The sequence below is a fragment of the Vanessa tameamea genome, chromosome 19 (genome assembly GCF_037043105.1).
Source record: "Vanessa tameamea isolate UH-Manoa-2023 chromosome 19, ilVanTame1 primary haplotype, whole genome shotgun sequence".
In the NCBI taxonomy this organism is placed as follows: Eukaryota; Metazoa; Arthropoda; class Insecta; order Lepidoptera; family Nymphalidae; genus Vanessa; species Vanessa tameamea.
Window position 1 is genome coordinate 11,031,440 of NC_087327.1, and position 15,458 is coordinate 11,046,897.

The following is a 15,458-nucleotide window of genomic DNA, read 5'->3' on the forward strand; positions in this document are numbered from 1 at the left end:
AACTCTTGAAGTAACATTAGAGTGAACATAAGTAGTACGTAGAGTGGATTCGTGTTGTATTAGAAATAAATATATATTAGTCAAGAACTATTAGTAGTGCACAATATTTTTTAGCTAGCTGAGCTATTGGCCAATCGCTTAGAATACGTAAATCTAAGGATTGTTTATAATCTTTCTATTTTCGATTGGAATTGACTATACATAATCTATTCAAGGAAGTTTGGTGCCACCAACTCAATAGTACATCTTTATTTATATAGGAATTCATGGTTCTTTATTGAGATGATTTGATGAGAGTCTTATCTAGAAAACCGTTCACAATTAGTTAATATTCGTGGTTTCAAGTCAGCAGAAAATGAGGTAGCTACGGGAGTACCTCAAGGATCACACTTAGGACCTTTACTTTTTTTTATTTTTGTAAATGATTTATGCTTTAACATAAAATCAAATTTTAAATTTTTTGCTGATGACTTAAAAATTTATTGTGTAATAAAAAGTGATTTAGATAAGCTAATATTGCAAGCGGATATAACCTCTATTTGTGATTGGTTCCACATAAATCAAATGTACATCAACCCTACAAAATGTTTTTACATAAAATTTTCTCGCAAGATTATTTCTGTGTCGGTGACATATTATATTAATGGCAGTTCAACTATACAAGAAGTAAATAGCACACGTGATCTTGGCGTTATACTTGATAGTTCATTAAGTTACAGGCTACATGTTGATCATATAATAAAAAAAGCATCTAAACTATCTGGATTTATTACTAGACAGTTAAAAATATTTAAGCTGCCGAGTGTTGCTATTCTTTTATTCAATACCTTAGGTCGAAATATCCTGGACTATTGTAGTGGAGTATGGAACCCTTGCTATCAGCTTCACATTAATAGACTTGAACGTGTTCAAAAGAGATTTTTATATCACCTCAGTTACACTGGTAATAAATGTCACGAACTTAAATCGTACATACAGAGGCTCAATTTTTACAGAGCAAGCTCACTTCATACTAGAAGAAAAATGAACGATATTATCTTTCTTTACAAGCTAATTCATGGGCTCACTGACTCGTCCGACATCCTGCAATGCATAAAATTTTCCATCCCTCGTTCAAACAGTCGCCTGCCCAACTCTAGGACCTTTTGTTTTCCGATCTCTAGAACAAATGTTCTTAGCCACTCGCCTTTATACCGTATGTGTTCCTCTTACAATAGTATTAGTTATTATTACGATATGTTTGCCGACCGTTCTATGGCCTCATTAAATATTGTTTTAAAAAATATATTTCAATAGATTAAATAACTCAAATTAAACAAAAAAAAAATGTATGCTTGGTATCTGCTGCTCTCATGGACTAGACGCTAATTGGTACTTAATATTAAACGCATGCCGTGTCTACATCATGAAAAATGTAATCATGTGTATTTTTGTGATTGTCATTTTGTTTTGTAGACCTTTAAGCATAAAAATAAAAAAATAAGTAAAAAAAAACAGCCAGTATAATACGGGAGAAACGCATATAAATTAACGTTAACTAAAGAAAGGCAAAGACAAAACAGATCAATGCCTTAGTACTCGTCTGTTTGTAAATCGTTTTTTTTTTTTTTAGTAGCTGTTGACGGCCTTAATGCTTGCAATAAAAAACTGGAAACAATAGTAAAAAATATGCTTTTCCTCAAATCTTCAGCCATTATTTGGAATTTGATTCAACCACTTTTTGAGCACTAGAATTAACAAAGTCTTTTCTTTTTCTTTCGATTGTAACGCCTTCCCTGCAGCAGAGGATGTTCTCGGTCCAATCGTTGAACGTTTCTTTGCGAAGGCGATTTTAATTGTAATATCGGGAGTGTTTTTCTTTGTACGTACATTTCTCTAATGAAAAATGTTTCTATGCTGTGTTTACGTTTCTATACCAACTGTACGGGAAATTATCTGATACAAAATAGTGTTGTTGAGGAAATATTTTTATACTTTGCTATTTTACTGTAAGAATTACTTGCATTTGCAATCCAATTCTGTTTTAATGTATTTCTTTATGATACAAAAAACAACACTATTCACCCTTATATATCATTTTATTTCTAAAGTTCATATAAATACTTCGCGGAACTTCAAAAACGTAAATTTTCACGAGTCAATAAATAATACTTGTAGTTGGTTCGCCTATTGGTTGAAATTCATTGATTCCAAAGGTAGGGAAAATGAGGCTCGGCTGGACGATACCTTCAAATTATTATTACATTAAAAAATATCCAAAAAGGCGTTATTGTTTATTAAGACCGATTGTGTTTTTTTAATTTTATTGCATATAATATATTTACATTAAACACATATTATGTAACTTTTTGCACTCTTTCTTTTTAACTTTAGCCAAATCGAACAGTCATTCGTGCGCACTGAGCTTAAAACGAGATAAAAAGTATTCGCATCGCGTATTAATATATCTATATTATTTTAGACCTCGACCGATAACGTCATGTCAAAGCAAGGTCAAAGTTGTTTATTTACCTTTACTCTTATTGAAATAGTCTTTAAAATGCTTTTTTCTATGAATATTTTATTTTGCGTTTTTTTCTACTATTAAGTAGCTACCCGTCCTGGCATAAAAAGAAACATTCTCATTTTATCGAGTTGAAATTTTCGGCTTTTCTGTAATATAACAGCCATGTATTATAAACATAAACCCTTCCTCTTGAATAGCTCTGTTTATTGATGATAGCCGCAGCAGCGTATTCAACAGATTTAAGCGTATCGACGACGGGAAGCGACTTTGCGTTATACTGAGTAGAAAACTTGTGATATGTGTATGATGCACTCATCGCTTAAGAGTCATTGTGGTTATTTAGCATAAAACTCTCGTCAACAAACAGACTCTGAGATCGAACAAATAGTTCCCGAGAGTGTTCAACTAACTATGTATGTATGAGTTATACTGCTATCAACATACCAAAACTACAGTTTTATGATATTAATACGAGTATATCGCACGGCTTGTATAAAAATACAGCATTTTTTCCAATATTTTAATACGCTCTACATTTCGACCTGGCTCATTCAGTCCATTTTTATACTAAGCTGGGCTTATCCGGCAGGCGGTCGGGTATACACGTGCGCGCTCGTTGAGGGCGTTCAGGGCGAAAACAATATAAAATATGTAAATGACAGCGATCATCAAATGGCTGGTGACGGCGACAAGGCCACTTGTTAAGCTGTACTCACAGTTTATTTTTCTGATACGGAATTAATCGTAAAAATATTTAAGATTTAAATATTTTTTAATATTTATTTGTATTTATTTATTTAATATTTCAGCTACTGAAAAGTTTTTGTATTTAATGCGTGATAGAAATTGTTGTTATCGTAATCGTTGAGACTGTACAACTGAGTTACTCGTCGGTTCTATTCGGTTAATCTTAATTCTTTATATTCCTGTTTTAATATTATAAACGCGAACGTAACTCTGCCTGTGTGTCTGTTGCTCTTTCAAACCACTGAACTTAATTTGATGTCATTTGGTATGTAGAGTACTACTAGAGGCTAATTTGTAATGCCTAACCCCAGACAACCAATCCCTAAACTGTGAGCGAAGCCTCGAGCGACAAATTCTTTCATTCTTTAATTTAATCCTGTATAATAGCGTAATAATTTGTAAACGCCTGCTTGAATAATGGATATAATTTAAATAATAACGTTTTGTTTAAGGACCTCCTTACCGATTCCCGATACGGTGGCCATTCCCCAGGGGGAGTAAACAACTGCGCAGTAAAACAATACACCGGTGTACAAACACATCATAAGTATTCTCTCTCCTAAAACCTTAGAGTTGGCATTTATTACGGTGTGTAATTATGTGTGTGTCTTTTCGGCCAGTGAGTTGCGGGCCCCATTGCATTTTCATTTAAGACCTACGAGGACCTTTGTGGAGTAAAGTTTTGAAATAAATGTATCGTTTGTGGCTCGCTGGAGTTCCTTTGAATCAGGGCCCATATGGAACCTCATTAGTTACATTAGCATAACTACGCAAATGGTCTTGGAAAGCAGGTCTTGCAGGAGCTTTTCCCAGCCCTTCAGTTTTGTTTTCCGATCGGATTACCAGAGTGAGGGAAGAGAGACTGCCATTATGTTTAACTCATCCACTTGTGGTTGGCCGGTCTCCCTCGAAATTTTTTGCCGTTGCCCAAAATCGGTTAAGACGACATCTTCACCAACAAAGGACGAGATGCAATAGTTTATTTCATCAGATCGTTGTCTGCCACCGCTTGGTTTAATAAACATTGCACGGAGGGACACGGTGCGAATACCAATGAATCAATGTATCGCGGCACCAAATACGGTGACTTGTGAACACGTGTTTTATAACAATCGTATAATTGTTCAGTTATACAACTATATCCGATAAATGAATTGATGTTGAATGTTAAATTGATCCCAAAAGCGTACGGTTGTCAGTTGTCAGTGCGATAAAATTTTATATAACGGGTTTATTTGTAAACAAAGATAATTGTTAACGTTTGTTATACAAACGTATTGATACAGATTCGAATTAATATATAAAATTATTATCGAACATACACATAAAAACTTAGTCTAATACCAATAAAAATTGAAAGTAAGATATACTATTGTAATACTTTATTAACATATAGTATATAATCTCAAACGTCTTCCTTTTTTTAATGTCGGTTAAAAACCTGCCGTTTGTTTAGTAATTATTAAGGTTAAAATTCCCAGGTCAACCACGATAAAAAATCTTTGTGTTTTTACGTCAAGAGATTCTCTGCAGCAGCGAGAATTACGATTTTAGCGCCTGCGCAGTTGGCTGGCCCTTGAGATCAGTCTCCGTGGCCAATTCCGTCAGGAGGGCTACTTCATTGTATTGAAATTATGAGTACAATCTGGAGTATAATTTTTCTGAAGTGTAGGTGACACAGACTCACGAAGGTTGTATTCGGTTCAACTTAGAAATATATTCTTATACAATATACATATATGTAAGGAATTTAATCAACATATTTTCCTTTAAGTTCCTATTCGATATCCATTGGATAAATGTAGCATCTGAAATAGCTCATATTTTTCTAGCAAAAATATTATCCGGTTTGATTTGCACGTCACACCCGACGGCCGACGGTCAGAGACGACGGCGCTGTTACATTACCGTTTTTCCATATATATTTATTTTAATATAGTTGGAAGGTTGACATTGCTATTATTTTCCCTTTAGTACCTTTTTTGTCAATAAAATAACACGTAACAAAACTATGCAGATCGTATGAGATCAAAGTGCTGGGGCGTTTGGGAGCATTTCATGTCGCCATCTTTGTACTTGGAGGTTCTGATGTTTTATATCTACTAGGCAGACGTACGGTGACCCTCTTCAATAGATTATACCGGAAATTCATATTCCCATTAGTTTTTATTTGTTAGGTTTTACGTTGAATACTTTCTATAGATCTAATTGTCCAAGTGGGTCACACGTGTGGAACACAAAGTGTACACACTAAATAATATTGAGGAAGTACAAGATATCCTCGGCTTAATTAGCAATAGAAATGCGAAGGGGACTAGCGCGGCACCTGCACCGAGGAACGTATCGTCATCCGTCTGAAAAGCGGTTCTCAAACTTTTTCTTTAAACGTCCAAAACAATTGCGAAACAGCGCCTAAAAATATACTTAAAAATCATTTCTTTCCAAAGAAGTATATTTGTTTTAAAAAACAAATTTAAATATAAACTATAAGTGCACGGCATATTTATTTAGGTGCGTATTACCAGGTGTAACTAGCCTTCAGAATGTAGGACAGAAACTTAAGTGCTTCATATAATTACCAGTGTTATGGTACATTTGTACGGGAGCGTACTTCAATATAATGAATATGGAATGTTTATTTTGATTAACAAAATCCATAGCTCGCTGGCATACGAATTGCATTCTGATTTGAAATTCGTAGAATCGATCCTGACGTCCCTAGCTTTAGTAAACCACTCCTAACACAACCGTAACAATTAGGTTAAGGTGAATTTAGAAATATGTGGATCGAGCATTAGATATCGAGCTTAGCTCAAATAAATTTATATCTGCGTTTAAGGAAACATGTTTGTATTTTATACGACGAATACAAATAAATTACTTTTAAATCGAGAATCAATGTATAGAATTAATAATTATAATAACATTCCTATTAACGATTCCACTGCAGTTTATCTTGCAATTAAATAATTACATTTGGATGAGAAAAAGGATAATTTATTTTTAATAGAGTTACACTTTTATCTGAACCTAACACTTTATAATAAAACATTTCATTTCATGTCATAAAACGATAATAACATTATATATCTGTGTTATATTTCTTAAGCGTTTCTCATAATTGACAGATTTGTCTTGAATCTCGTTTATATCAATCTTGTATTGCAACTAATGTATTGTATAACGAGTCTAAAACGTAAACGAATCGTTATAATAGATTGTAAATATACTATACATTTCATCACAACGCTAAACAGAACCAGACAATTACGGAGCTCGATAATTTTCCACCATTAACGTTTGCTTTAGCGCCGTGCGGAGATAACGAGCCACGCGTGTGTGTGTATTCAATATACGTTTTATTGAGCTGATAAAAATATGGACGTCAATTACAATTATATACATAACGTACTTATTTTAAAGTCGGAAATAGCTTTTTATATATATTGTTTGACATTAATAGACTTTGATACTGATAGATCGATTACGATGAATATTTTCACACAATATAATTAGGTTTTTCTTCACGGAGAATATATATTTATACTGACCACTTTAGTATATCTCGCCAATAGATGGCTCTGCGGTACCTGATAGCTTCTATACCGTATACACAGCCAGGACAACTACGCCACGATTGACTGACTACATTTATTATTCCAAAGTAGATTAATAAAGTTACATACATAAATTAAAAGATAATAATTGTGTTGAACTGAGTACACGTGACCGAAATAAAAAAGTTTAGCTAGAAATAATATAATATAGAATATTTGCTTTTCTTATTGTTTTCTATGATAATATTTTTGTATGTATGATTGTACGTGTCTATGTCTTGTGAGAAACCTCTTTAAGATATAAGCTGCATTTTATAATTAGTTCTGTTTTGTATTTTTTTTGTAATGTAAGTGTGTAAAGTTTTAATATATACATATGTATGTATATTTATAATCAGTAAAATGTAGTGCTTCTAATATTGATGCAGAGAATTTTGCCAGCGACTTTTACACATGTATTATATGTAGTACAGTAGTAGTATATTCAAATTAGTCACAAACTACATGTACTTAAACCAAAAAAAAAATATTTACGTCCTTAATGATTTGACGAGAACTCACATAATAAATCTTACTTCTTTATAACGTTTACTGTAGCGTGTGGTTAGACTTTGTAAATATGCAATTAATTTTTAATTGACAATTTCAGAAGACCCGAGGCCTTGTTTTTGTGATAAGATTATATAGGTTATTAAGGGTCATCGATGGGGATAAATAGAGTTTTGTTTTAAATATATATTTATATAAAAAACACGTATATTTTATCTAAATCGAAAAATTTAAGTTAAGAAACTTCGTAACGTGAATACGTAACGTAGCTTTTTAAAGTAATAAATCAAAAAAACATACGAAGATGTATATGTCCATTGTTTATAACGTATTGTGTTTCAATGTGGAGTTAGTTGCAGGCGAGGTTTTTATCAAACACATTTCATGCATTTTAATAAGAACTAATGTGCATTTTATTACGAGCTCGACCTTCAGCGCCATCGTGATGTAAGTTGTTTGCACTTTAGACGTTAAAATTATGAACATAAGTCGTATTACGTAAAGCACATTCGAGTTTTGTGCATGTTTGTTGTAGTTATAAATATATTAAATATCTAGTTGTTTTATTTTAATATTTATAATAATAAAAAGTCTAAGATTTTAATACTATGGAACCTGATAGGAAAGTTTGAGTACCGCTGTATATCATACATGGACTGCGTAAGTATTTTTGTTTACGAAGATCAATTTAAGAGAAATCATCTAAAGTCATATTGTTCATTAAATAAACTACAAATTGAATAAGTTGCGATCTTTTAGAATCTTGTTGATTATGTACAGGTTTTGTTTTTTACTTCAAAACTAATTTGATGTTCGTTGAGAACAATTTAGTATCGGATCGCAACAGAGATTTCACGTGCTTTGTGTTTCATTTATAATTCATTTTCAAAACTTCGAAAGGTAACTACAAATCCTGCCGAATGTGCATTTGTACCGCGTGGTGGAACGATCTCAGCGCCTCCTTACGAAGAGGACCTGTTAGTTCTAGTTAGGGCCTGTTTTAATAAGGTAAACATATATTAGACAATTATACCTGTTTGTCTCTATCTTGTGGCATCTTTGCATCCACTCCTTCAGGGAATGGTTTCACGAGCTCCGGCTTTTCCTTTATCTTCTCCATGATGAAGTCCAGCACGACCATGATGCCGTCCACTGAGCCCGTGATCAAACAGGCCCGCTCCGTTGTACCTAATCGTAATAAAAAATTACTTGTTAATTTATTTTTAAATAAGTTTCGTTTTCTCTTCAGCATAACCGTTATAGCAGCCCGATGGTTAGAATACCTTTCCTTATTCTTCCACTACACAGGACTACCTAGGTTGGTTGTTATTACAGTCATAAGGAACATAATTTCTCAGTTCCCAAGATTGGTGGTGCATTCGTGATTTGTTAATGATTGGTTAATATTTCTTACAATGTCTATGATCTCATTGGCTCATTGGTGGCTCATTTCCCCGTCCAATATACTATGTTATATCATAAAAGAAAAGGATGCCAGGCCAGATAGGACCAATTAAAAAAATCCTACCTACACTTTTGAAAAACAGTGCTTAAATTAAATCTTTATGTTTTCAGTTTCAGATTTTAATTAAATGTTTAGAGTTATATTTAATCTTGTTAAACATTGAGTTTATTTTCTATTAATTGAATTAATACAATCTACGTTTATTGAAACGTGTTTATGTAAAATATATGCAGAGTACCGAAACGTGTATCAGCATACAATGACAGAATTCTGTGAGATAATGCTTAATATCTTCAAACACACCACGATAAAGAACTCGCAAATTGTTTTATTCATTAAATTTAGTTTTACAATATTTTGTCATTCTAATTGCATTTATCTGGCGTCTTAAACTTTACTACGAAGTTTGTTTAGCGCAACCGACGTTCGGCGGGGCTATAATTTTCGTTAGAAGTTTAACGGAATTAATGTTGTTTGTGGTAGATTCAGTTTCCTTGAAAATACAGCAGTTGCGACTTTTTAACGAAAAGCGAGCGAGGTCGCGTGCTGGCGCCGGGCGTTTCAGAGCCTGTTGTTCGTGCATGTTGTGACTGCTGGCACGCGTGGCCTCCACGGTAATGAAGCACGAAGCTAACTTGTAAAAAGGGGAATGAATTACTACGCTGCTTTCCGTAGGAATGTTACAATGCGGCCCTTCATTTATAACCAGCACGAGAAACCTTTATTTAAAATGTTATAGTTTTATCTACCAAGAATCCAAGAAATGTTCCATATTCAAGATATCTCGAACAGTCTAAACTCTCGAAATATTAACATTATTAACGAACGAATTAGGCACGACAATTATTGTTGAATAGTGGTTCTTAATTAAAAAGTCATTTAACTCGAACCGGTTTTATTATGCGTCTAAATGAACGGCAGTGAATGCTGGCATTATTCTACTAAACGTTACCCGGTTGAATGAAATTCTTGGAACAATGGTTAAGTTACTCTGCCTATTTTTTCGTTTTCGTCCTTTTCGCCCGAGTATGCAACGACCACAGTTGACCCGTCAACGAGATGTGTCTTTGTTGCCTTTTGTCATAAATATAACTTTTGTTGTTTAATTTGTATTAAACTGTTGCGTTTATATACGAAAACAAGTACCACGAAGAGCTATTTGTAGTTTTAAAAAATCCGCATTGCGTGTTTTGTAGCGAAAAAAAAAACTGTGTCCATTTCATAAAATAGTGGGTCGTGCTCGACAAACGAATGCTATAACTTATGAATATGAAATATTACATGAACTACTTATAATAATATCGTATCGCACGACTCACACAGTTAATATTTATTGTTCTATATCCGGATAAAATGTACGCCTTCATAGCATTATTCCCAACTCGTCGATTTAAACATTGCTTAGTCTTGGAAATACATCTTCACATGTCAAGCAAGTCGCGAGAACCGGACCAAATTACGCAATGTTAGCCACATACGCAAACCGGTTCTGCTCCCTTGACCTTGCATCAGTGCTGAGCAAATTTATCGTTTATGCGTTATAATTTTAGTGCATATTTTCGTTTGTAATCAGGTCATTAACATTTGGTGCTAGTCCAATGTTACTGTAATTAAGAGCAGTGGGCCAAAACTAAGCGTATTTAGACAATGGTGTTGGTTTTCAGATCGAGTTATCTTTCCGATTCACTATTCCGATATTTGCTACATTAATCGAGATTTATACTTTATTTATTAGTTTATAATCGATATTTATATTACTGGCAATAATAATTCACTTTGTGCTGCATCGTAACACGTGTGCGTTATTTATGATGGCAGCATAACAAAAATAGAAAATGTTGGATCAAACATTTGCGACCACGCGCCTTGTGTCGTAAGCATATCGAAGCAATGTTACTATTGGATGAATAGTTTGATCAAACAGTTGCTCAGAAACACCTGATCTTTACCCGACGAAGTATAGAAGTAATGTGCAATGAAGGAGAAAACGTGGCAGTGCTCGCCGCGTGAATAGTTCACGTTATAGCGCATTGTTAGACGCAAGGCCACGGGTGATTATCAGCCTTATCCAATTATGCGCACCGCTGACTTATTGTGGCACTTAGCTAGCTGCAGGTGAGCAAAACGTAGAAATAACATTACCTAGTCTAGTTCCATTAAAAGAAAACTATAATGTGTCAGCTGATGTGCCACTAGTTGATAGCGCATTAGCCGGCGAAGGTAAACAGGATTTAAATATAGCTTGCCATTGAACGTTCCTGCATTATATTCTAATACAGTATTGTCACATAATAAAAGACAAATACTGTCATCGTTACTAATATATAAAATGTAAAATAGACAAACAAGATGAACGTACAGTCAGATATGAAAGAGATTTTGATTGTAATGTATACAAAAATAAATTTCAATTTAAAATTATCCAAATACAATCACGGTGCGAGCCGAGCAATTGCAATTTAAACAAAGTAATTTGCGACACTGTCTTGGACGTCGGCTGACAGAGTCTCGCTCTCAACGAATGTTACGTAAGTGCGATATTTTACAGTCATTAGCAAAGCTAAAAGCGTCTCTATGCCTTCAGCTATAGGATGTACGGCTGGAGCAGTGCTTGATAGAATAAAAGAACGCTAGTGTGTTAGCGTGTCATGACGAATGTTTTGTTATTTTTGGGTCAAGGGCAGGGAGCCAAGTGTAGGGCGTTTTAGCGATTCAAATATGCATATATTTTCATCCGTCCCTGTGGACTTTGCTGACATTAATGTAGTACTTGAGAATTCACTTAAAATAGACGCATTAACGCCATCGGTCCGTCCGTTCGAGTGTTTCATGTGCAACATTGCTGCTCCGCCGCTGGATAGAAGATAGATTGATTAGATATATTCGTATACTCTTTAGATTATTATTAATACGACTCAATTAAATAGAGAAAAAACTTAAAAATTCTACAACAACTTCTTCAACAAACACCGGTCTTTTTATCAAATTTATAGGAATACGAAATATTACATGAACTACTTATAAACGTGGCCGTGTTTGCCTTATTATAGTTTAAGGATATCGAATGAATGACATAGAAGGGCGACTTGTGTCAACATAGGCGATCGTTTCGTTCAAGATAACGTTCTTTCATTTTCATATACGACGGTCAACGATGATTTCGGCATTTGTTTCAAAACTATGAACACATAAAGTTTGGCAACAACTGAACAACGGTGACCCAAAACGTGCTACTTTAACGACAGATGTATCATCCGATAATACATGAGAATCGGTAATGGTTCTTTGCGCTCAGGTATAAAGGTCAAAATCGCTTGCATTACACATGGACGATGACGTTATTCTGTAATCAGTTAAAAGCGCAGCAGATACGTTTTCAAATAAATAACATTATTAATCTAATGTTATAACACATTTCGAACATAAATATCGGACTTACGGTTCACTTTCAGTTTCGAATAAGATTGATCTTTGAAGCATTCAATGTGATATCTGTTAATTATGATTAATGGAAGATCAAGATTAATGATAATGTACCCAAATTCTCATCCGATAAGTTTTTGATTTAGTTATTAATAAAAAAATATTTAAACCAGACAGAATAGTTAAGCGCAAGGTTAATTGTTAAAACTTTTCAAGAAAAACTTTGAGTGTGATTAGACAAATTGTTACAAAATAGTTTTTCAAACATTAAATTCCAAAAAATTTACATCCAATCAATGTACAGTTTTATAACAGCATTATTGTTGAAGGTCGTTCGCTTTGATGTTCTAAAACTTTTAATTTCATCGCGATGACATCACAGACAACTGGAGAGCCTTGATGTCGATGAGAGGCGGTGATCGCACGTGTCCTTTATCTACACTAACGGATAAGTTTCGGTTATACGTGCCGAAGTAGATATACGTATCATAATCGATTTTCTAATAGCTAATAAAGTTTCTAATTCTATTTCGTCGTTAACAATTTTAAGAACATAGACATAAAAATATTTAGACAAAGCCAAATGGTTAATGGGAATTATATGGATAGAAAAATATATCGTGTTTAAAACACCTTAGATGCATCAAACTTACGAAATAGTTTCATAATGTGTAAAACCAAACAAGAAAACGTGCTCGGAAAAATATTAAAATAACGCAGAAACCAAATTCAAAGAACTTGGATGTTCTGTCATCGCATGAGTCGGCACTGATGTAATCACGGCTATACACGAGAACATAATATAAGGAGCACTGCAGACTTTCATTTCCTTTATTGGAAGCTATCGAATCCAAGACGAACTCATATCGGAGGCAGAAACGAATTTTAAGATACCAAATTGATACTATCCAGTATCGCTGCCTATGTTGGATAATCTAAATGTATATTCAATTTTACATAACGCACTCGATGTTAACACGGACTTAAATGACCTATTTCTTTTCATTTTATTTGATGATAAATTAATTAAGGGTAATGCAATTAATTCAAATTAGACGAATTGGAATTCATTTCGAAACGAACACACAAAACGAAAAGTAAAGGAGACAGCAATAAATTAGATGGTCGCTAAAATAATCGTCAAAATTATCCATATGTCATGTCAGATACACAACACAACACAAATCATGATCTCGTGTTGAAATAACACGTTAATGACGCGTCGTGCTAGTCGTGAGATACGTCGTGCACTCTTGTATAGTTTGTGGTTGTATTACTTCATCTTTTATTGTTTTAATTTGCAAAAAAGAATAATTATATTAACGTAAACTACAGAACGACTAATATATTATTATACGTTAATAATAATAATCAAAGCCGAACGCTCAATCTTATCACTAAGAGCTTTCTTTTAAACAAAATATGAGTGTTGTTGGAAGCGAATTTGGAAAACTGTCTAGATTAATTAAAAATCTAACAAATTGATAAAATGACGAAACAAATTTATTACTTTAGAAATATCTTCGAAACTTCGCAAATTATTAACGAAGATCTGAAACCGATAGAGCTTAAAGCTCTTAAAAAGCTGATACTTTTAACTTTTTAATTAATAATGAATCACAAGATCAAGTTGGGGTTGTTAAATAATTTGTCCACGGAAATATAATTCGAAGGAAAAACAATCGAATATAGAATAGATTTTTTATTCATAGCCTTCGTAATGTTTCAGGAATAATAGTGTGTAATCTTAGCCAACAAAACACAATCATTTCATAAAACGTATTAAGGAGTTGTTTTATTAAAAATCCTAAAACCAGTTTCATCTAAAGAAACGGTGAAATTATACATAGCGTTAACACCAAATATTACATCACCAAGGATAGTACAAAATCCTGAACTAAGATTCATAGTACGTTATAATTACACAACACAAGAGTGTTGCAAGTTCCTATTTTAAACTTAATTTTAAAACGCATCACTTAAGCAACCTAGATTAGGTTCTGAACCCAATAAGCTAACAGGGTAATTTAATTATAACTATTTTAAGTTCCATCAAAGCAACAGCTAGTAACATTTTTTCCAAGTTCTGCGATACTTAAATTCTTGGTTTTTGTTTTATAAAATATATGGAAATTTCTAATGTCTTCAATACATCAAACTCTAGGAAACAATCTCGATGTTCAGAGATTATATAAATATCAAACTACTGTTGTAATGTTTTATAGAATAATTATAGAAAAAAACAATTTCATCGCACATTTTCAAGAACAACACGAAATTTAACACTCATATCACCTTCTATTAAATACACTTAGCTGTTTAATGCTATTTTCAGGAATTTCCTTTTTAATGCAAACAGGATATGGCAGTGGGAGCTTAATTTAAATAATTAAATGTTTCGTCGCTGCTATTTAACGAGTGATTACTTCGTAATTTCGCATATTAATTACGTAAAAACATGTTTACATGCATATTCATCAGTCGTTCCTCTTTGTAACTCTTCACCAAATGCTACTGGACCTATCTGGCCTTTGTCATGTGGAATTAAATGTATATACGTTACGTTAATACAAAAAAATACTATTAGGCTTTACTAGAGGTACTTGTAGAAACTTGTAGATTTATTCTGGGGTAAGTTTAACCCGCGTATTAGTCTAACAGGTAAATTGAACAAGTCTAACATGCAAATATAAATTCCTGGTATTATGCTTATTTAGTCAAGTATGGATGATATCACTCACCTAAAACATTCTTCGGTTTGCGTAACTTTATACAAATAAAAATATTTTTACATATAACGAACGAAGCGATTGTTGAAATCACTAATCTTTTAAAACCTTGACACACCTCGATAGGTTAAAAAGAAACGAATATTTTATTTAACATGCAGCAAAGTTATAATAATTAATAAACATATGCATAGTTGAGTTAATACACAATCAATTTCGGTTTTCGCGTTGAACGTTGTTTTCGAGCCCTGCCTTCTTATATTATATATTCTCCTAAATCCCCCGCATTAGCCAGTCAGCTCTTTGTCACAAAGCAGAAGCTAAGTAGGCACCGAACAAAGCGTCTTTCGGCTCGTCTCAGTCCTGACGCATCTGGGTCACTGTTTGCTTTTCGAGGTATTCCGACTCATGGCGAATCTTATAAGTCAACACATATCTATCATACATATCTACGGGAAGATTATTTCTTGTTTCCAATAAGC

At 33.5% G+C, this 15,458-nt stretch overlaps 1 protein-coding gene across 5 annotated transcripts in view; it reads right to left on the bottom strand.

Annotated features, from left to right (window-relative positions):
- Window positions 1–15,458, bottom strand: part of Ps (pasilla) — a 51,833-nt gene that overhangs the window by 13,052 nt on the left and 23,323 nt on the right. For all 5 annotated transcript variants that reach the window (XM_026630927.2, XM_026630925.2, XM_026630928.2 and 2 more), the window contains one exon: window positions 8,393–8,547. In XM_026630927.2, the coding sequence (XP_026486712.1) occupies window positions 8,393–8,547 (155 nt within the window). The remainder of the gene's footprint in view (window positions 1–8,392; window positions 8,548–15,458) is intronic.